Source organism: Oncorhynchus tshawytscha, linkage group LG01 (genome assembly GCF_018296145.1).
Source record: "Oncorhynchus tshawytscha isolate Ot180627B linkage group LG01, Otsh_v2.0, whole genome shotgun sequence".
Classification (NCBI taxonomy): domain Eukaryota; kingdom Metazoa; phylum Chordata; class Actinopteri; order Salmoniformes; family Salmonidae; genus Oncorhynchus; species Oncorhynchus tshawytscha.
Window position 1 is genome coordinate 44,766,896 of NC_056429.1, and position 21,830 is coordinate 44,788,725.

Genomic DNA, 21,830 nt, shown 5'->3' on the forward strand with positions numbered 1-21,830 from the left:
GGAGAGGATCTGATAGTTCACTGTGTTGAAGGGAGCGGCTAGATCTAGAAGGATGAGAACAGAGGACAGAGAGTGAGCTTTGGCAGTGCGAAGAGTCTCTGTGACAAGAGTAGTCTCAGTTGAGTGACCCGTCTTGAAGCCTGACTGGTTAAGGTCAAGAGATGGTTCTGAGAGAGATGACGAGAGAGTTGAGCAGAGACCGCACGCTCAAGTGTTTTGGAAATAAAAGGGATACAGGTCTATAGGTGACATCAGATGAGTGTTGGTTTCTTGAGGGGAGTGATTCGGGCCATTTTGAAGTCAGAGGGGACACAGCCAGTGGTCAGGGATGAGGGAAGTGAGGAATGGGAGAAGCTCCCCAGAGATGATCTGGAGGGGATGGGGTCGAGTGGGCAGGTTGTCGGCGGCCAGATCTCCCTAGTCGCAGGATTTCATCTGGAGAGCGAGGGGAGAAAGAGGTCAGGGCGTAAGGTAATTCTGCGTGAGTGGGACTAGTGACTCAGTAGGCTGAGTGATTGAGGAGCGGATGTCGTCAACCTTTTCAAAGTGCTTGACAATGTCGTCCGCAGATGGGGGGAGGAGAAGGTGGAAAAAGAGTTCCCTCGGGTTAGAAGCAGAAGCTAGAAGTGTAGATTGATAGAAAGTGGCTTTAGCAGCATATACAGAGGAAGAGAAGGTGGAGGGCGTGAAAGGATGACAGGTCCTCCGGCAGTTTAGTTTTTCTACATTTGGCTCAGCTGCCTGTAGCCCCGTTCTGCAAACTCGCAATGAGTCACTCAGCCACGGAGCAGGAGGTTAAGTCCAAGCCGGGCCAGGATCAAAGTGGACAGTGTGAATCATAGGATGCAGAAAGGGAGGAGTGTAGGGTCGAATCAGGAAACAAAGTAGCGATCAGAGACCCGGAGGGGGTTTGCAGTGAGATTAGTAGGCAAACAGCCTCTAGTAAAGAGGAGTTCAAGCGTATTCCCTGCTTTTGCGGTCAAAAAGAGGGGAGGGGAGGGGAAAGAAATGATTTGAAGGCAGACATCGGGAGGTAGAAGTAACCAAGTACAGAGAACGGTGAGCCATCGTCAGGAAATGAGCCTATCAAGGTGTCCAAGCTCATGGAAGAAAACTCCAAAGTCACCAGGTGGGCGATAGATGACAATGTTAAACTTGAGTGGACAAGTGACAGCATGGAATTCAAATAAGAAGATGGACAGGTGAGGGAGAAAATCTCCAGTCAGAGAAATTAGTGTGCTGCCACCGAGACGAACAGAAGCTCTTGGACTTTGAGAGAAAATGTAGTCAGATGAGATAACAGCAAGAGTAGCAGTGTTCTCTGGGTTGATCCACAGCTCTGTCAGGGCCAAAAAGTCAAGGGACTGAAGGGCAGCATAGGCTGAGACGAACTCTGCGTTCTCTGCAGCAGATTGGCAGTTCCAAACGCTGCCAGAGACCCAGAATTCGACATGGGTTGTATGCGCAGGGTACATTCAATTAGAAGGGTTGCAGCCAAGGGGTGGGGAGTGTCTGTAAAGCCAACTGGGAGAGGAGTGAACAGATATAGAACACACACACATAGTTGACAAAGCTACAAAAGTGCAAAAAGAGAATCAGAAAATAACATGCTAAGATACTCAAGTGAGAGTGGTGTGGGGCCTTCTCTTTCCTTCCTCAAACAACTCAGCAGAACTGTCTTTGTTTTTGGCGACGGTTTTAGTTTTGCTAACTAGAAACCAGGAGAGACTGAAGTAGTAATACAAATTGCTAATTGCCTAGTAGAGGTGAAGAGCATGCCTACCTGTACTAATTGCTGATTGCCTAGGAGAGGAGAGACCACTCCGCCTCCAATACAGCCACTGATTATCAAAACAAGTCACAAATTGCCCTGTCCCGTTAATGCTGGTTGATGTGTCAACAATCTTCAGCAATTTATGTGCAGTCAGCAGTTCACACATCAAGTAGGGTACAGGGTAGACAGGCAGCACTTAAGTTTAACTGACAGCAGTTTTGCACTGTTTCGCTATGACTTTAGTCATCAATCTAGCAAGAGGGCAATATATTATCAATGCATTATTTTATATTATTTTGTTTTTGTATGTAATTATTTCTTACACTGCTACCCCAGGAAATCTTAAGTCTTATTATATACAGCCGGGAAGAACTATTGGATATAAGAGCAATGTCAACTTACCAACATTATGACCAGGAATATGACTTTCCCGAAGCGGATCCTCTGTTTGGTCCCCCACCCAGGACAATTGATTGATCCCAGTAGGCGACCCAAAACAACGGCGCGGCAGACGGAGCGGTCTTCTGGACAGGCTCCGTAGACGGGCACATCGCTCACTGCTCCCGAATATACTACTCGCCAATGTCCAGTCTCTTGACAACAAGGTAGACGAAATTCGAGCAAGGGTTGCCTTCCAGAGAGACATCAGAGATTGTAACATCCTCTGTTTCATGGAGAAATGACTCACTCGGGATAAATTATCAGAGTCGGTATAGCCACCGGGTTTCTTCACGCATCGCGCCAACAGAAACAAACATCTCTCTGGTAAGAAGAAGGGCGGGGGTGTATGCCTTATGATTAACTAATTGGGGTGTGATCATAACAACATACAGGAACTCAAGTCCTTTTGTTCACCTGACCTAGAATCCCCCCTCCAAGCAGACACCTCGACGGCCCTGAAAGAACTTCTTTGGACTCTATGGAAACTGGAAACCACATATCCTGAGGCTGCATTTATTGTAGCTGGGGATTTTAACAAGGCTAATCTGAAAACTATGCTCCCTAAATTTTCTCAGCGTATCGAATGTGTGACCCGGGCAGACAAAATTCTGGATCATTGCTACTCTAACTTCCACGACGCATACAAAAGCCCTCCCTCGCCCTCCTTTCGGCAAATCTGACCACGACTCCATTTTGTTGCTTCCAGCCTATAGACAGAAACTAAAACAGGAAACGCCAGTGCTCATGTCTGTTCAACGCTGGTCCGACCAATCTGATTCGACGCTTCAAGACTGCTTCGATCACGTGGACTGGGACATGTTCCGTAAAGCCTCAGACAACATTGATGTATATGCTGATTCAGTGGGCGAGTTTATTAGCAAGTGCATCAGTGATGTTGTACCCACGGTGACTTAAAACCCTCTCCAACCAGAAACCGTGGATCGATGGTAGCATTCGCGCACACCACTGCTTTTAATCATGGCAAGGCGACCGGAAACATGACCGAATACAAACAGTGTAGCTATTCCCTCCGCAAGGCAATCAAACAAGCTAAGTGTCAGTATAGAGACAAAGTAGCATCACAATTCAACGGCTCAGACACGAGACGTATGTGGCAGGGTCTACAGTCAATCACGGATTACATAAAGAAAAACAGCCTCGTTGCTGACACTGATGTCTTGCTCCAAGACAAACTAAACAACTTCTCTGCTCGCTTTGAGGACAATACAGTGCCACTGACACGGCCCTCTACCAAAACCTGCGGGCTCTCCTTCACCACAGCGTGAGTAAAATATTTAAACATGTTAACCCTCGCAAGGCTGCCGGCCCAGACAGCATCCCTAGCCGTGTCCTCAGAGCATGCGCAGACCAGCTGGCTGGTGTTTACGGACATATTCAGTCAATCCCTATCCCAGTCTGCTGTTCCCACATGCTTCAAGAGGGCCACCATTGTTCCTGTTCCCAAGAAAGCTAAGGTAACTGAGCTAAATGACTATCGCCCCGTAGCACTCACTTCCGTCATCATGAAGTGCTTTGAGAGACTAGTCAAAGATCATATCACCTCCACCCTACCTGACACCCTAGACCCACTCCAATATGCATACCGCCCCAATAGGTCCACAGACGACGCAATCACACTGCACACTGCCCTAACCCATCTGGACAAGAGGAATGCCTATGTAAGAATGCTGTTCATCAATTACAGCTCAGCATTTAACACCATAGTACCCTCCAAACTCGTCATCGACCCCTCCAAACTCAGGGTCTCGACCCTGCCCTGTGCAACTGGGTCCTGGACTTTCTGATGGGCCGCCCCCTGTTGGTGAGGGTAGGAAACAACATCTCCACCCCGCTGATCCTCAACACTGGGACCCCACAAGGGTGCATTCTCAGCCCTTTCCTGTACTCCATGTTCACCCATGACTGTGTGGCCATGCATTTCTCCAACTCAATCATCAAGTTTGCAGACGACACTACAGTGGTAGGCTTGATTACCAACAACGACGAGACGGCCTACAGGTGAGGGCCCTCGGGAGTGTGGTGTCAGGAAAATAACCTCACACTCAACATCAGCAAAACAAAGGAGATAATCGTGGACTTCAGGAAATAGCAGAGGGAGCATTCCCCTATCCACATCAATGGGACAGTAGTGGAGAAGGTGGAAAGTCCTAAGTTTCTCGGTGTACACATCACGGACAAACTGAAATGGTCCACCCATACAGACAGCGTGATGAAGAAGGCGCAATAGCACCTCAGGAGGCTGAAGAAATTTGGCTTGTCACCAAAGACATTCACAAACTTTTACAGATGCACAATTGAGAGCATCCTGTCGGGCTGTATCACCGCCTGGTATGGAAACTGCTCCGCCCACAACCGTAAGGCTCTCCAGAGGGTTGTGAGGTCTGCACAATGCATCACCGGTGGCAAACTACCAGGACACCTACACCACCCGATGTCACAGGAAGGCCAAAATGATCATCAAAGACAATAGCCACCCTAGCCACTGCCTGTTCACCCCGCTATCATCCAGAAGGCGAGGTCAGTACAGGTGCATCAAAGCTGGGACCGAGAGACTGAAAAACAGCTTCTATCTCAAGGCCATCAGACTGTTAAACAGCCATCACTGATATTGAGTGGCTGCTGCGAATATACTGACTCAAATCTCTAGCCACTTTAATAATTAAAAATTGGATGTAATAAATGTATCACTAGTCACTTTAAACTATGCCACTTTATATAATGTTTACATACCCTACATTACTCATCTAATTTGTATATACTGTACTCTATACCATCTACTGCATCTTGCCTATGCCGTTCGGCCATCGCTCATCCATATATTTCTATGTACATATTCTTATACATTCTTTTATACTTGTGTGTGTGTGTGTATATAAGTTAGTTGTTTAATTGTTAGATTACTTGTTAGATATTACTGCACGGTCGGAACTAGAAGCACAAGCATCTCGCTACACTCGCATTAACATCTGCTAACCATGTGTATGTGACCAATAAAATTTGATTTGAATTTGAGGTTGCAGTGTTGTGATATAAATTGATATGATATAAAGCCGACCACCAGAGGGAGGCAAATACAAGCTTATTCTACATGAGATTATTTACATGGTGCTAAAACAGTTTGGATGGCTGTCGTCTTATAAAATGGTGTGAAATAAATCAAATAAGTAAAGTAAACATACACTTAAAACAAAAAAAGTTATTCTACTGCTTGATTTATCGGGGACTTTCAGCTTAAGAGGTTTAAAGTAGATGGCCCTAGCTATTAAAAAGACTACTAGACAACAGATAATGACAAAAAATTATACTTATCACTCCTGTATTAAATCCGTTTAGTGCATTAATGTGTTCAGTTTGTGGTCAGTAGTCACTGTGCTCCTTGTGTGGAATACGAGGTCATTATGTAATTACTGAAGAGATGTAAATAGCTTTATTAGCTGTTTCTGTGTTTTAATGAAGTTTTGCGCCGCGTTCATCCCCAAAATAAACTTTATACTGAAGACACAAAAACACACAGAGAGGTTAGTTGTATGAGCATTCACAAGTAGGAGTAACAACAAAATGATTAAATAAACAGACACACACGCGCACGCTAAGGTAACACCGCTCTTCACATAGTGAACTCACACACACTCCTCACCTTTCTCAATGGTGGTGTAGATGGTCTCCATACCAGCCATGATGTGGTCTGTGATGTGGCAGTGCAGCAACCAGGAGCCAGGGTACTGAGGCTTCATCTTCACCGTCTGGAAGGTGGCTGAGGATAGGTGAAACATCCACTAAGCTGGGGAACACCGGACGAGAGAAAGTCAGATTCAGATGTGTTATTCCTGGGCTAGAATAAAAGTCTGCACACCCTGTGGGTCCTAATGACTAAAAGGTCTCAATGAACAAAAGGTAAGGTCCTATATGTGACCCTAAGTTTTTTTTATTTTATATATTTTAAAAAACAGGTAAGTAACCAGCTTGAAGAAAACGTATATAAGGCATATCATGAATATTTCAGGAAAGGTTTACCTCACCTAGTGATTTTTTAAAAGTTATTGTCACATATAGGACCTTATCTTTTATTCATTGAGACCGTATAGAAATCAGAAGAGGATATAGGCAGGTGGGAGAAACTGTGACTGCAGAGATTGAACCCTGGTCTCCAGTGGGGAGATTTGTATGCGACAAGTGCCGGGAGTGTTACCACTTAATTACTGCCCTGCACAGGACTTTACCTTATGGTCAATGCGTCCATGGAAGTAGGCAGTATGGATGTCCACCTCATTGCCCATCCCCTTCAGGTACCAGTACACCCTGTCCCCCACCACCATGTTCAGAACCTGCAGGTTCCCAAACAGCTGTCCGCTGATGCCTGCAGCAGAGACTTTATCTGATCCCACAGCTCCCGAGATCAGGATCGTCATACAAGGCTATAATGAAGCCTTCATAAACACTTTATAAGGCCTCAGTGGTGTAAAGTTCTTAAGAAGTACTTTAAAGTATTTTTACTTAAGTCGTTTTTTTGGATATCTGTACATTACTATTTATATTTTTGACAACTTACTTTTGCTATACTACATTCCTAAAGAAAATAATGTACTTTTTACTCCATTAATTTTTCCCAACACCAAAAATTTCTCGTTACATTTTAAATGCTTAGCAGGACAGGAAAATGGTTGAATTTGCGCACTTATCAAGAGAACATCCCTGGTCATCCCTACTGCCTCTGATCTGGTGGGCTCGCTAGTGTCCCTCGCTACCCGTAAATAAAATAAAACCAAGAAAATGGCCCAATATAAGGAATTTTAAATGTATACTTTTACTTTTGATACTTAAGTATATTTGAGCAATTACTTTTACTTTTGATACTTAAGTGAATTTAAAAGCAATCACTTTTAGACTTTTACTCAATTACTATTTTACTGGGTGACTTTCACTTTTAGTTAAATAATTTTCTATTGAGGTATCTTTACTTTTACGCAAGTATGACAATTGGATACTTTTTCAACCACTTTAAGGCCTATATAAACTCAGCAAAAAAAGAAACGTCCCTTTTCAGGACCCTGTCTTTCAAAGATAATTCACAGATCTTCATGCTAAAGGGTTTAAACACTGTTTCCCATGCTTGTTCAATGAACCATAAACAATTAATGAACATGCACCTGTGGAACGGTCGTTAAGATACTAACAGCTCTCAGACGGTAGGCAATTAAGGTCACAGTTAAGGAAACTAAAGAGGCCTTTCTACTGAGTCTGAAAAACACAAGGAAAGATGCCCAGGGTCCCTGCTCATCTTCGTGAATGTGCCTTAGGCATACTGCAAGGAGGCATGAGGACTGCAGATGTGGCCAGGGCAATGAATTGCAATGTCCGTTACTGTGAGACGCCTAAGACAGCGCTACAGGGAGACAGGCCAGACAGCTGATCGTCCTCGCAGTGGCAGACCACATGTAACAACACCTGCACAGGATCGGTACATCTGAACATCACACCTGCGGGACAGGTACAGGATGTCCGCAATAGGCTGAGAGAGGCTGGACTGAGGGCTTGTAGGCCTGTTGGAAGGCAGGTCCTCACCAGACATCACCGGCAACAACGTTGCCTATGGGCACAAACCCACCGTTGCTGGAACAGACAGGACTGGCACAAAGTGCTCTTCACTGACAAGTTGCGTTTTTGTCTCACCAGGGGTGATGGTTGGATTTGCATTTATCGTCGAAGGAATGAGCGTTACACTGAGGCCTGTACTCTGGAGCGGATCAATTTGGAGGTGAAGGTTCCGTCATGGTCTGGGGCGGTGTGTCACAGCATCATCGGACTGAGCTTGTTGTCATTGCAGGCAATCTCAATGCTATGCGTTACAGGGAAGACATCCTCCTCCCTCATGCGGTACACTTCCTGCAGGCTCATCCTGACATGACCCTCCAGCATGACAATGCCACCAGCCATACTGCTCGTTCTGTGCATGATTTCCTGCAAGACAGGAATGTCAGTGTTCTGCCATGGCCAGCGAAGAGCCCAGATCTCAATCCCATTGAGCACGTCTGGGACCTGTTGGATCGGAGGGTGAGGGCCAGGGACATTCCCCCCCAGAAATGTCCAGAAAAAATGTCCGGGAACTTGCAGGTGCCTTGGTGAAAGAGTGGCCAATCTGGTGCAGTCCATGAGGAGGAGATGCACTGCAGTACTTAATGCAGATGGTGGCCACACCAGAAACTGACTGTTACTTTTGATTTTGCCCCCCCTCCCCTTGTTCAGGGACACATTATTCTATTTCTGTTAGTCACATGTCTGTGGAACTTGTTCAGTTTATGTCTCAGTTGTAGAATCTTTTTATGTTCATACAAATATTTACACATGTTAAATAAATGCAGTTGACAGTGAGAGAACGTTTATTTTTTTGCTGAGTTTAGATACTTAAACATGTACAGTACCAGTCAAAAGTTTGGATGCACCACTCATTCAATGTTTTTTCTTTATTTCTACTAATTGCTTCATTGTAGAATAATAGTGAAGACATCAGCACTATGAAATAACACATATGGAGTCATGTAGTAACCAAAAAAGTGTTAAACAAATCAAAATATATTTTACATTTGAGATTCCACACTTTGTAGCCACACATTGCCTTGATGACAGCTTTGCACACTCCTGACATTCTCTCATCCAGCTTCATGAGTACCATGCAATAATCTGAGACGGTGCTCAGAAGTACATAACATTTCTCCGCCATGTTGGAGTCAACAGAAATACGAAATTACATCATAAATATTCCCTTACCTTTGATGATCTTTCATCAGAATGCAGTGCCAGGAATCCTAGTTCCGTAATAAATCGTTGTTTTGTTCGATAATGTCCATTACTAGTGTCCAATTAGCTACTTTTGCTAGCACGTTTAGCTCACATGTCCAAAAGCTGACGCCGGTCCAGGCAAACTCGGACGAAAACTTTAAAAAGTTATATTCCAGGTCGAATAAACTGGTCAAATTAAGTAGAGAATCAATCTTAAGGATGTTATTATCATATATATCCAATAACGTTCCAACCGGAGCATTCGTTTTTGTCTACAGAGTAATGGAATGCATGGCGATATCATGAGGAATGCGCCTGACCATGAACTGGCATTCTGCATGACCACTGACTCAAATAGCTGCCATCTGACCCCACATCACACTAGAGGATTCATTCCACGTTCTACTGACTGTTGACATCTAGTGGAAGGCGTAGGAAGTGCGAACAGATCCATATCGTACTGGGATGTGAATAGGCGATGAGTTGAAAATCAACCAGCCCCAGAATTTCCACTTCCTGTTTGGAAGTTTGCCTGCCATATGAGTTATGTTATACTCACAGACATAATTCAAACAGTTTTAAACACTTCAGAGTGTTTTCTATCCAATAGTAATAATAATATGCATATATTAGCATCTGGGACAGAGTAGGAGGCAGTTCACTATGGGCACGCAATTCATCCAAACTGAAAATGCTGCCCCCTATCCCTAAAAAGTTTTAAGGAACCGGGGCAGGTTCAGTGGAATGGCATGTTTCCTTGAACCTGAGCCAGAACAGCTACTACCCTCCCTGTCATCCCCGGACACTGTTAAAAAACAAGGGCACCTGAGACATGCAGACATCCTCACTGGCATGGCGCTGTTGGTGGATCAGCAGGAGGCTATACTGCAGGCAACAGTTGGACAGCACACCAACCCCAACTGGCACACCATGTCGCCGAGACGTGGCCATGAGCAAAGAATAAAATTCTCACCTAGAAGCGGCTTTCCTAGTGGCCGGGGACTTTAATGCAGGCAAACATAAATCAGTTTTACCACATTTTTACCAGCATGGCACATGTGTGACCAGGGAAAAAAATTCCTAGACCACCTTTACTCCACACACAGAGATGCATACAAAGCTCTCCACCGCCCTTAATTTGGCAAATATGACCATATTTCTATCCTCCTGATTCCTGCTTACAAGCAAAGATTAAAGCAGGAAGTACCAGTGACTCGCTCAATACGGAAGTGATCAGATGACATGGATGCTACACTACAGAACTGTTTTGCTAGCACAGACTGGAATGTGTTCCAGGATTCATGCAATGGCATTGAGGAAGCCCCCTCCTGTATTCTCTGTTCACCCACGACTGAACACCATCGCTGGCCAAGGGTATAGGGAGAAGGTCAGTGGCTGACAACAACCTCTCCCTCAAGTGAGCAAAACAAAGGAGCTGATTGTGGTGAACAGGCCCCCATTAACATTGACGGGGCTGTAGTGGAGTGGGTCGAGAGTTTCCACATCACCAACAAACTATCATGGTCCAAACATGCCAAGACAGTCGTGAAGAGGGCACGACAAATTATTTTCCCCCTCAGGAGACTGAAAAGATTTGGCATGGGTCCTCAGAACCTCAAAAGGTTCTACAGCTGCACCATCGAGAGCATCCTGACCGGTAGCACTCACATCATCATGAAGTGCTTTGGAGACTAGTCAAGGACCATCATCCCTGACACCCACCCTACCCACCCCTTGACCCACAAGGAATACCAATGCTGTTTGCTTGCATCACCGCCTGGTATGACAACTGCTCGACATCTCACCATAAGGCGCTACAGAGGGTAGTACGAACGGCCCAATACATCACTGGGGCCAAGCTTCCTGCCATCCAGGACCTATATAATAGGCGGTGTCAGAGGAAAGCCCATAAAATTGTCAGACTCCAGTCCAGTCACCCAAGACTGTTTTCTCTGCTACCGCATGGCAAGCGGTACCGGAACGCCAAGTCTAGGACCAAAAGGCTCCTCAACAGCTTCTACCCACAAGACAATTCATAAAAATCGCCACAGGACAATTTACATTGACACTCCCCCACTCTTTTGTATACTGCTGCTACTCACTGTTTTGTTTTTTACCTATGCATAGTCACTTCGCCCCCACCTACATGTACAGATTACCTCAACTAGCCTGTATCCTCGCACACTGACTCGGTACCTGTGCCCCCTGTATATAGCCTCGTTATTCTTATTGTGTTACTTTTTATTATTGCTTTTTATTTTAGCCTACTTGGTAAGTATTTTCATCTTCTTGAACTGCACTGTTGGTTAAGGGCTTGTAATTAAGCATTTCACGGTGAAGTCTACACTTGTTGTATTCGGCGCATGTGTCAAATAAAGTTTGATTTGATTTTGATTTGATGAGGAGAGGGAGGTTGACGGCCAGCAATTGTGGAGCAGTGGTTACTCCGTTGTTGCTAAAAATGGTCCTCAAATCACAGTCGTTGGATCGGGTGTTGTCTGTAAAGTGGGGCACATAACTAAGCAGAGGGCATCAAGGCATTCAAATGGCTACAGGGATAGATGTGCAGGTGTCAGGGATCCTGGGTGACATACTGGATGGTCTGGGGTGCACTACAGCAGTGGTGGAGGTCAAGTGTCCCTATGGTGCAAGGGATCTTACCATTGAAGAGGCAGTGAAGTCAAAGGATTTCTATATCAAGGAGGGAGGGTCTTACAGCCTCCGTGAAGACCATCCTCACACACAAACAATAGGCTCCTAGAATAGATTCTATTCCATTCAAGTTTTGCTCAAAGCAGCCAACTAAAGTAATGTAGTTCAACGTAAGTTCCATCACAAAAGCTGGTCTGAGTGCATCTCCTCAGTTTCATTAACACATTAACACTCCTCAGTTTCATTAACACAATTCACATTGCATTTTATCATGGGCACAGTGGGAATTTATATCTGTAATGTTTAAATTATGTCTTACCCCCAGAGTGAGAGGGTGAGAGAGCAGATCTCCTTGCTGAGGGTGGTGTTGATCATGCACTGCTTCTCGTGGGGTGCGCCGGATGTTTCCGCATGTCACGCCTCATGTCTAAAACATGGGTAAAAGGGGACATAAAGTCTCAATTTCGATGTGTCTACAAATCCTATGTTTTACACCATATTGTGTCATATTTGATGAGTTACTGACCTGTCCATCCACAAGCTCGATGTGCTGTAGCCTCCACAACTGAACGCTCGCGCTCTGTTCACACTGGCACAGGATGTCAATGCCCCAAATGGTCTGAGGGATGCACTTCTGTTGGACTGGAAAACAAAGAGGCATTTAGTCAGTGGTAGTTTTCTCCCCCCGTTCAGCTGAAACGGTGGCGCAGGGAATGCAAAAATATTCTTAGAAATATTTAACCTCCACACATTAACAAGTCCAATACCTCAAATAAAAAATATACACCTTGTTCATCTACCCAGCGTGTCAGATTTTAAATTTTTTTACGGCGAAAACACAATTTATGTTAGACCACCACCAAACCAAAGAAAAAAACGTAGCCATTTTGTCCAGCAAAAGATAAAATGACAAAAGCAGGATTTAAAAAAAAAAATCAAATCACTAACCTCTTGAAAATCTTCATCAGATGACAGTCATATGACATGTTACACAGTACATTTATGTTTTGTTCGATAATATGCATTTTATATCCATAAATTTCGGTTTACATTGACGCCATGTTCAGAAAATTCTCCAAAATATCCGGAGGAATTATAGAAAGCTACGCCAGATAACAGAAATACTCATCATAAACTTTGACTAAAGATACATGTTCTACATATAATTAAAATGATACACTGGTTCTTAATGTAACCGCTGTGTCACATTTCTTTTTAACGTTACGGAAAAAGCCTAACATTGCAATAATCTGAGACGGCGCTCAGAAGTAGCAATATTTCTCTGCCATGTTGGAGTCAACAGAAATACAAAATTACAACATAAATATTCCCTTACCTTTGATGATCTTTCATCAGAATGTAGTGCAAGGAGTCCTAGTTCAACAATAAATCGTTTTGTTTCATAATGTTCAATTCTAGTGTCCAAGTAGCAGCATTTGCTACCACTTTCAGCTCAAATGCCCAAAAAATGACTTCTGGTCCAGGATAACTTTGCATCAAAACTTCCAAATTACATATTACAGGTCGACGAAACTGGTCAAACTAAGTGCAGAATCAATCTTCAGGATGTTATAATCATATAGATCCAATAGCATTCCAACCGGATCATTCGTTTTCATCTGGGGCTGATTGGAACAGCCGAAGCACTCAAACGCGCCTCAACAAAATGGAAATCTTTTACGACACCTACTACTTTCCTTCCCATTAGGTGAAAGTTCACAGCAAATGCTCCATTACACTTTCTACTGAATGAGGACATCTAGTGGAAGACATAGGAAGTGTTTCCAGATCCATAACTTGTTGGGAAGGGAGGGGGCGATGACGTCAAAGTTGCCCTAACTTTCAGGATTCCAAAACTTGTTTGGAAGATTGCCTGCCCTGTGAGTTCTGTTATACTCACAGACATAATTCAAATGGTTTTAGAAACTGCAGAGTGTTTTCTATCCAATAATAATAATAATATGCATATATTAGCAATTTAGGACAGATTTTGATGCAGTTCACTATGGGCACGCAATTCATCCAAAGGGGAAATACTGCCCCCTATCTCTAACAGGTTTTAAGTCATGAGAACCATACGCAAACACGACGAACATAATGCGCAGATAAATCTATAAATTCATTGCTGTATCGCATTTCAAAAGTTACTGACTTGTCCATCCACAGGGTCCTGTCCCCCACCACCCGCCAACCCCTCTTTTACGCTACCGCTACTCTCTGTTCATCATATCTGCATAGTCACTTTAACCATATCTACATACTACCTCAATCAGACCAACTAACCGGTGTCTGCATGTAGCCTCGCTACTGTTATTTTTCACTGTCTTTTTACTGTTGTTTTTATTTCTTTACTTATTGTTCACCTAATACCTTTTTTGCACTTTTGGTTAGAGCCTGTAAGTAAGCATTTCACCGTAAGGTCTACTACACCTGTTGTATTCGGTGCACGTGACAAATAAACTTTGATTTGATTTGGTGGGCTAACGCTAACTAGCATGTCACCACATGAAAAAGTAGCTGACTAGCTCACTGAACTTGTCAATAAAAAGGTCACAACAGTCATTATGCTAGCCTATGCTGGTTTTCTTTTTACTTGTAAGGAAGGTAACGTGTGTTGTATACTTAACTACAGTTGGTGGTTATCTAACAAATGTTCATAAGCAGCTAGCTAACCACAGACCTTTGACCTAATCAAAATGGCCTCTGTAAGCCTCTCGGAAAACAATCAAATGCATAGCACAGAACCTTCCTTGCTTCTGATCCACGGAGAGACCTGAGGTTAGCTAATTCGCTACAATGGTCAAGGGGGTAATACAAAAAATGCTAGGTCATTTGAAAAATGCAAAACAAGAATACACACGAGAAATACACAATATCAATTATTTACACAAACTAAAAAGGCTATAACATCTACTTGCTATGTTACTTGCTACTTGTCGATGAGTTTGCATGTAGAAATGTGCATTGAGGGATGACGTCAAAGCTTGTGACAAGATGTGTAGTTCTGTATAATAGCCACATTAATGACTAATTAAAATGAATAGTGAAAAAACTATTAAAACCATTTCTGTGTTTTACCGTTAGATTTGATGGGTATTATGACTCATAATGTTGCACTCAGTTGTTGTCAATATTATCTGTGGGGTTTAGTTAATGGGTAGATAACAAAACAAATAATTTTGATATTGTTTGTAATTATTTTACCCTATTTTCTTCTAACATGAAATCCAAATCTGGTTGACTGACATGCTTCCCAGCCTCCAATAGTTAAAATGTTCCTAGTAGCTAGTGTTAGCGTTCTAAGTTTGATAATTTTAATAATTATTTATCTATCTGCTGGACTACCCGGGCAATACTGTGTTCAGCTAATTCCTTACACATTCATGTTATAAATTCCCAAAACATGACAGGTAAATTAGAGCTGTACTTAATTACTCACTCATCTTCCTTCAGCGTTTTGATGAGGATTGTTTTCCCCAGCTGGACCATAATCCCACTGGATCTCCTTAATTCCAATGAAATATTCCTGTGTGATACAGGACACAGTAGTGGCATACCAGAGTAGAAGGAACAGGATCGCTGGAGAGCTCCCATTTTGGCAGTCAGTCAGGAAACTTTTGGACAGACACACAGCCTATAGATACTGGGGTGATGGGTTCACACAGCCAATCACAGACGGGAAGTGTGACCTCATTGCCTTTCATGCAAACACAAAGTGAGACCCCCACACACAGACCTCTGACATGGGGATAAAGTCACGCACGCACATACACATACACATAGACACACACACACGCCACCGTGTACATCATTCTACCCTTTGTTACTTTGTCTAACCATATCCACAAAATAAGCTTTATTTCTGACACCAATGGCCAATGTTATCCCACTCCTCTTCAATGGCTGTGCAAAGTTGCTGGATATTGGCAGGAACTGGAACATGTGTCGTACACATCGATCCAGAGCATGCTAAACATGCTCAATGGGTAACATGTCTGGTGAGTATGCAGGCCATGGAAGAACTGGGACATTTTCATCTTCCAGGAATTGTGTACAGATCCTTGCGACATACGGTTATCATGCTGAAACATGAGGCGATGGCAGTGGATGAATGGCATGATAATGGGCCTCAGGATCTCGTCACGGTATCTCTGTGCATTCAAATTTCCATTGATAAAATACAATTGTGTTCGTTGTCAATGTTATGACTGCCCATACCATAACCCCACCATCACCATGAGGCACACTGTTCAAAACGTTATTAGCAAACCACTCAACGCCAAACACGCAGTTTGCCATCTGCCCGGTACAGTTGAAACCAGGATTCATCTGTGAAGAGCAATTTTCAAACGTGCCAGTGGCCATTGAAGATGAGCATTTGCCCACTGAAGTTGGTTACAACACCGGACTGCAGTCAGGTCAAGACCCTGGAGAGGACGACGAGCAAGCAGAAGAGCTTCCCTGAGACGTTTCTGACAGTTTGTGCAGAATTTTTTCAGTTGTGCAAACCCACAGTTTCATCAGCTGTCTGGGTGGCTTGTCTCAGCCAATCCCGCAGGTGAAGAAGCCGGATGTGGAGGTCCTGGGCTGGCCTCGTTACACCTGGACTGCGATTGTGAGGCCAGTTGGACTTACTGTCAAATTCTCTAAAACGATGTTGGGGTGGCTTATTGTAGAGAAATTAACATTCAGTTCTCTGGCAACAGCTCTGGTGGACATTTCTGCAGTCAGCATGCCAATTGCACTCTCCCTAAAACATTGAGACATCTCTGGCATTGTGTTGTGTAACAAAACTGCACAATTTAGAGTGGCATTTTATTGTCCCAAGCACAAGGTGCACCTGTGTAATGGTCGGGCTGTTTAATTATCTTCTTGATGTGCCACACGTGTCCGGTGGATGGATTGTCTTGGGAAAGGAGAAATGCTGATTAACATGGATGAAAACAAATTTGTGCACAAAATCTGAGATAAATAAGCTTTTTGTGCATATGGAACATTTCTGGGATCTTTTATTTCAGCTCATGAAACATGGGACCAACACTTTACATGTTGCGTTTTTATTTTTGTTCAGTATATTTAGATTTTCAATAAACATTAGAGACATAATATAATTGACATGTTTTCAACAATCTAAGCCAACCCTGTTTGTTTTGCCCCGTAGTTGCGCACATGTCAGTTTTGTTGCTCACCAACCAACCCGTCTATCCTTACTCAAATAAGTATCAAAGTATACAGCGTAGACAAATGTATCATGTTTACAAAAAATTATAATCCGAACAATTCAAATGGAAAATACGTATTTATTTAAGGCGGCACAAACACTAAAATATATGACAAATGCACTAAATATATAAAATGGCCTTAACAATTTAGCATCTGCGAGACAACAATTTTTAGAAAATGAAAACAGTAATACAAAAGACAAAACTTTCATACAAAAAAATATATACTTTTGTGCTTTAGTAAAATGTAGACTTAAGACATCAAACATAAAAAAAATACTACAGTTCTGGTCTGTATTATACACACATTCATTCAGTGTATTTCTAATACAGTGCTTTGAAATTAATACTATAAATTAACTGAACATTCAGACAGGTATCTCTCCCTCATACAGGGATGAGACAGCATTCGCTTATTAATCACGCTTTCTGATTAGAAACTGGCCCAGGGACTATGTAGGATACGAGGAGAGGAAGTTGGACTATTGAGATGCACCCCCAGGAGTGTTTGGAAAGCAATGTTAAACAGATTACATTGTACACGCTCCTGGCGTGTATCGTATGTGTGTGCATGTGTCATATCATGTGTATGCACATCAATCTTATGTTATATGCATGCGTGTGTATGTATAATTTACATGTGTGTGTGTCAAATTTTGTGTAAGTGTGCAGGTGTCTGTGTGTGTGTGTGTCTCATCTATGTGTGTGTTTAGGCATTGAGGGTGTAGTCCTGCTTGTAGCAGCAGGGTCTGCAGACAGCTGTCACCAGCCCATTGATGACCTGCAGGACACATATGATGAACTCCAGCCCACTGAGGCCCAGCAGAATGGACATCAGGGTCACGTTCCACTCTACAATGCTGACAGGCTGCAGGCACTTAGACCACGTGTCCTTCTCCATTAGGTACCTGTGGACAGACACAGAAATTAAAGTTGTGTATATTACAGTCTGTATTGCAGTTTGATATTAATTAGAGGTAAGAAGCTGTGACTCACTCGACAGGATGTCATTTCATAACACACACACACAATAGGAAGTGGACACACAACAGAAAATTAACTCCAAATCAAAAACAGAACAACACAGACACACACACTCACAGAGGATTTGTTTCCAATGCATTTTGGCACCTAAAAGAAACCTACATAGCTAGAATATTTCCAGAATAATTCACATTTCCTGTGTGAAGAGGGTAAAACTAACCTTCCTCCCTCATTAGCGAAGGGATAAGACCATCCCAGAGCAGTGAAGCACTGAGGTCCCTCCAACATGGCCATGGCTGAGATGATGAAACAGTATCCCGAGCCGGCCAGACCTACTAGAGCTGCCATTACTGACCCACACATCTATATAATACACAAAATGTACATTAGTATATAAATATATATACACACACACACGGTTCAAGCCTACCTGTTAATCCCAGATCAACTGCATAACAATCCCCTTGGGAGTAGTGTGTGGTTGTGTGAGGAGAAATGTTGGCTTATCACTGTTACAAACCAGTTTATACACAGATAAGGTTCAGCTCCTCTCCCTGGCCCAGACGCTTTGTACTCCCTGATGGTGAAGCCTCCTTCACATATCCTTCACATAGTGTACCCCCTAATAGTGTTACAATGGCCCCTTTGTATGATTAGCTAGGCATAGCTTACCTTTCATGAGCCTAATAGCATTAGCTTAGCATAGTCCCTCACAGTGTTAGAATAGTCCTTTGTACCATCTGTACTTTTATTAATAGGATCAAAGCCTTGTGTAACAAACCAAATAGCATCCACGAACCTACTTTGACGGTTTACAAAAAAAACAAAAAAAACCTGAGCTGAAGAACGCATCAAGATTTGATTTGATTTGATTTGAAGGCTGACCTGTCACCTTTGCTTTTTGCACAGTAATAGAATCACTGGCTGAAATCACAATAAGTAACCAAAGCATCAGTCCTCACCATGAAGCTTTCATTCCAACAGCAGCCTGTACACTTCCCCAGGCTGATGAACACTCCAGCAGGCAAAAACATCTACAGAGACACACAATTCGGGAGACCTCAGGGTCTGTCACAGTATAATATTTCAGTGTATACCCTCTATATAAAACAATATCCTCAAGACGGCTATGTGTTGATTTGAATTACATTGAGTGCATCTAAAGAGTCGGTCTTGCCCAGTATCTCACTGCAAAATGTGGACCACAATGTAAATAAGCCTACAGGCTTTATCGTGTTTTTATCTTCAATCATTTTTTTTTTGTATGCGATGTTGTCTCCGGCTGGAGCAGCCTGCAACATCTAATTATCTAATCAAGTCAATCAATCAAGAGCTCTGTGGTTGTAGCACTGTACTATACAACCATCCCTAATCACAAACATATGGTCTATAGAGCAGTTTTATAAAATGGTGGCTAATTCCTAGAATGGGTTTCTGGACAAATCCTCCAAATAAGAAAATACAACTCCTGGGGTAGCTTGTCGGAGGAAGAGCTGACAACCGTTTTCCTTTGTCTCCTGTAGTATCTCCACAGTAAGGAAAACAGCCATGAGGCAAGTCCCCATTGTCAGAAAGGTAAACACACACATACAGGATACAGATTAGCCACACACTCAAACTGCTCTCTTACAAAAACTGCACAAGATAAATTCATTGTGTCAGATTACTACCTGATATTATCAGAAAGGAAATACAAGACCAAAATAATATACAGTGGGGCAAAAAAGTATTTAGTCAGCCACCAATTGTGCAAGTTCTCCCACTTAAAAAGATGAGAGAGGCCTGTCATTTTCATCATAGGTACACTTCAACTATGACAGACAAAATGAGGGGGAAAAAAATCCTGAAAATCACATTGTAGGATTTTTTATGAATTTATTTGCAAATTATGGTGGAAAATAAGTATTTGGTCACCGACAAACAAGCAAGATTTCTGGCTCTCACAGACCTGTAACTTCTTTAAGAGGCTCCTCTGTCCTCCACTCGTTACCTGTATTAATGGCACCTGTTTGAACTTGTTATCAGTATAAAAGACACCTTTCCACAACCTCAAACAGTCACACTCCAAACTCCACTATGGCCAAGACCAAAGGGCTGTCAAAGGACACCAGAAACAAAATTGTAGACCTGCACCAGGGTGGGAAGACTGAATCTGCAATAGGTAAGCAGCTTGGTTTGAAGAAATCAACTGTGGGAGCAATTATTAGGAAATGGAAGACATACAAGACCACTGATAATCTCCCTCAATCTGGGGCTCCACGCAAGATCTCACCCCGTGGGGTCAAAATGATCACAAGAACGGTGAGCAAAAATCCCAGAACCACACGGGGGACCTAGTGAATGACCTGCAGAGAGCTGGGACCAAAGTAACAAAGCCTACCATCAGTAACACACTACGCCGCCAGGGACTCAAATCCTGCAGTGCCAGACGTGTCCCCCTGCTTAAGCCAGTACATGTCCAGGCCCGTCTGAAGTTTGCTAGAGAGCATATGGATGATCCAGAAGAAGATTGGGAGAATGTCATATGGTCAGATGAAACCAAAATAGAACTTCTTGGTAAAAACTCAACTCGTCGTGTTTGGAGGACAAAGAATGCCGAGTTGCATCCAAAGAACACCATACCTACTGTGAAGCATGGGGGTGGAAAGGGACCAGGACGACTGATCCGTGTAAAGGAAAGAATGAATGGGGCCATGTATCATGAGATTTTGAGTGATAACCTTCTTCCATCAGCAAGGGCATTGAAGATGAAACGTGGCTGGGTCTTTCAGCATGACAATGATCCCAAACACACCGCCCGGGCAACGAAGGAGTGGCTTCGTAAGAAACATTTCAAGGTCCTGGAGTGGCCTAGCCAGTCTCCAGATCTCAACCCCATAGAAAATCTTTGGAGGGAGTTGAAAGTCTGTGTTGCCCAGCAACAGCCCCAAAACATCACTGCTCTAGAGGAGATCTGCATGGAGGAATGGGCCAAGATACCAGCAACAGTGTGTGAAAACCTTGTGAAGACTTACAGAAAACGTTTGACCTCTGTCATTGCCAACAAAGGATATATAACAAAGTATTGAGTTAAACTTTTGTTATTGAAGCAAAAACTTATTTTCCACCATAATTTGCAAATAAATTCATTAAAAATCCTACAATGTGATTTTCTGGATTTTTTTTCTCATTTTGTCTGTCATAGTTGAAGTGTACCTATGATGAAAATTACAGGCCTCTCTCATCTTTTTAAGTGAGAGAACTTGCACAATTGGTGGCTGACTAAATACTTTTTTGCCCCACTGTATATACACAAGACTAACTGTTACAAAACCAACTGTTTTGACCGTGAAAGTTCTCTTTATATTTATATTTGAATCTACCATTCATTCCCTGAACAGCCTGTAAATCTGACCCATAAACCATCAACTCAATAATACTACTGTAGCCTGTGTAGTAACAATAGAGTAACACTCACCAACACACCTCCCCCTCCGATTCCCATCATGAACCAGATCAGCCTGGACAGTCGCTCCTGTTGGACATATTGGATCTCTCCTCCAGGGAAGAACAGCAGGATGTTGGCCATGATACAGCACACAGCCAGGGGCAGAAGGGCAAAGCCCAGGGACCGCGCAAAACCCATGGAGCACATCTACCCTACCACCCAGGATGAGGAGGAATGGAGAGAGAGAAGTAGAGGTGTGGAGCACCAGAGAGGAGTGGAGCGGTATCACCAGGGAGAGAGGAATGGAGAGTGACAATGGAGAGAGAGAGAGATATGAAGGTCTGGGGTCTGTTCACAGCTATAATCAAGGAAGGAAACTGAATGGTTTACCTAGTGTGTAGGGTTTTAGCTGAACTCTCCACCTCCTGCCAGTCACACTGAGGCTGATCACGCAACCAGTTCCGTTTTACGGCGAGGGGCTGAGTGGAGGGGTTACCACAGGAAGAGTGGGAGGTGAGTGTCTTGAGCCCTA

At 43.3% G+C, this 21,830-nt stretch overlaps 1 protein-coding gene and 1 long non-coding RNA gene across 3 annotated transcripts in view; both read right to left on the bottom strand.

Moving 5' to 3' along the window:
* Nucleotides 1-5,870: 5,870 nt before the first annotated feature.
* On the bottom strand, nucleotides 5,871-12,298 carry LOC112248796. Its single transcript, XR_002953273.2, has 3 exons — nucleotides 12,192-12,298; nucleotides 11,985-12,092; nucleotides 5,871-6,017 (listed from the first exon to the last, which is right to left on the bottom strand). It is a non-coding gene; the product is annotated as an uncharacterized LOC112248796 (long non-coding RNA).
* A 4,647-nt stretch (nucleotides 12,299-16,945) lies between these two features.
* Nucleotides 16,946-21,830, bottom strand: part of LOC112251124 (transmembrane 4 L6 family member 1) — a 4,910-nt gene continuing 25 nt past the window's right edge. The window contains exons 1-5 of one of the 2 annotated variants that reach the window (XM_042321802.1): nucleotides 21,689-21,830; nucleotides 21,329-21,505; nucleotides 18,834-18,905; nucleotides 18,092-18,234; nucleotides 16,946-17,795 (exon numbers count right to left, since the gene is read on the bottom strand). The exon at nucleotides 21,689-21,830 is cut by the window's right edge and continues 25 nt beyond it. In XM_042321802.1, the coding sequence (XP_042177736.1) occupies nucleotides 17,597-17,795; nucleotides 18,092-18,234; nucleotides 18,834-18,905; nucleotides 21,329-21,505 (591 nt within the window). In that variant the 5' untranslated portion in view covers nucleotides 21,689-21,830 and the 3' untranslated portion in view covers nucleotides 16,946-17,596. Of the gene's footprint in view, nucleotides 17,796-18,091; nucleotides 18,235-18,833; nucleotides 18,906-21,328; nucleotides 21,511-21,688 lie in introns of both variants that reach the window. The other variant, XM_024421877.2, reaches the window with a different exon arrangement.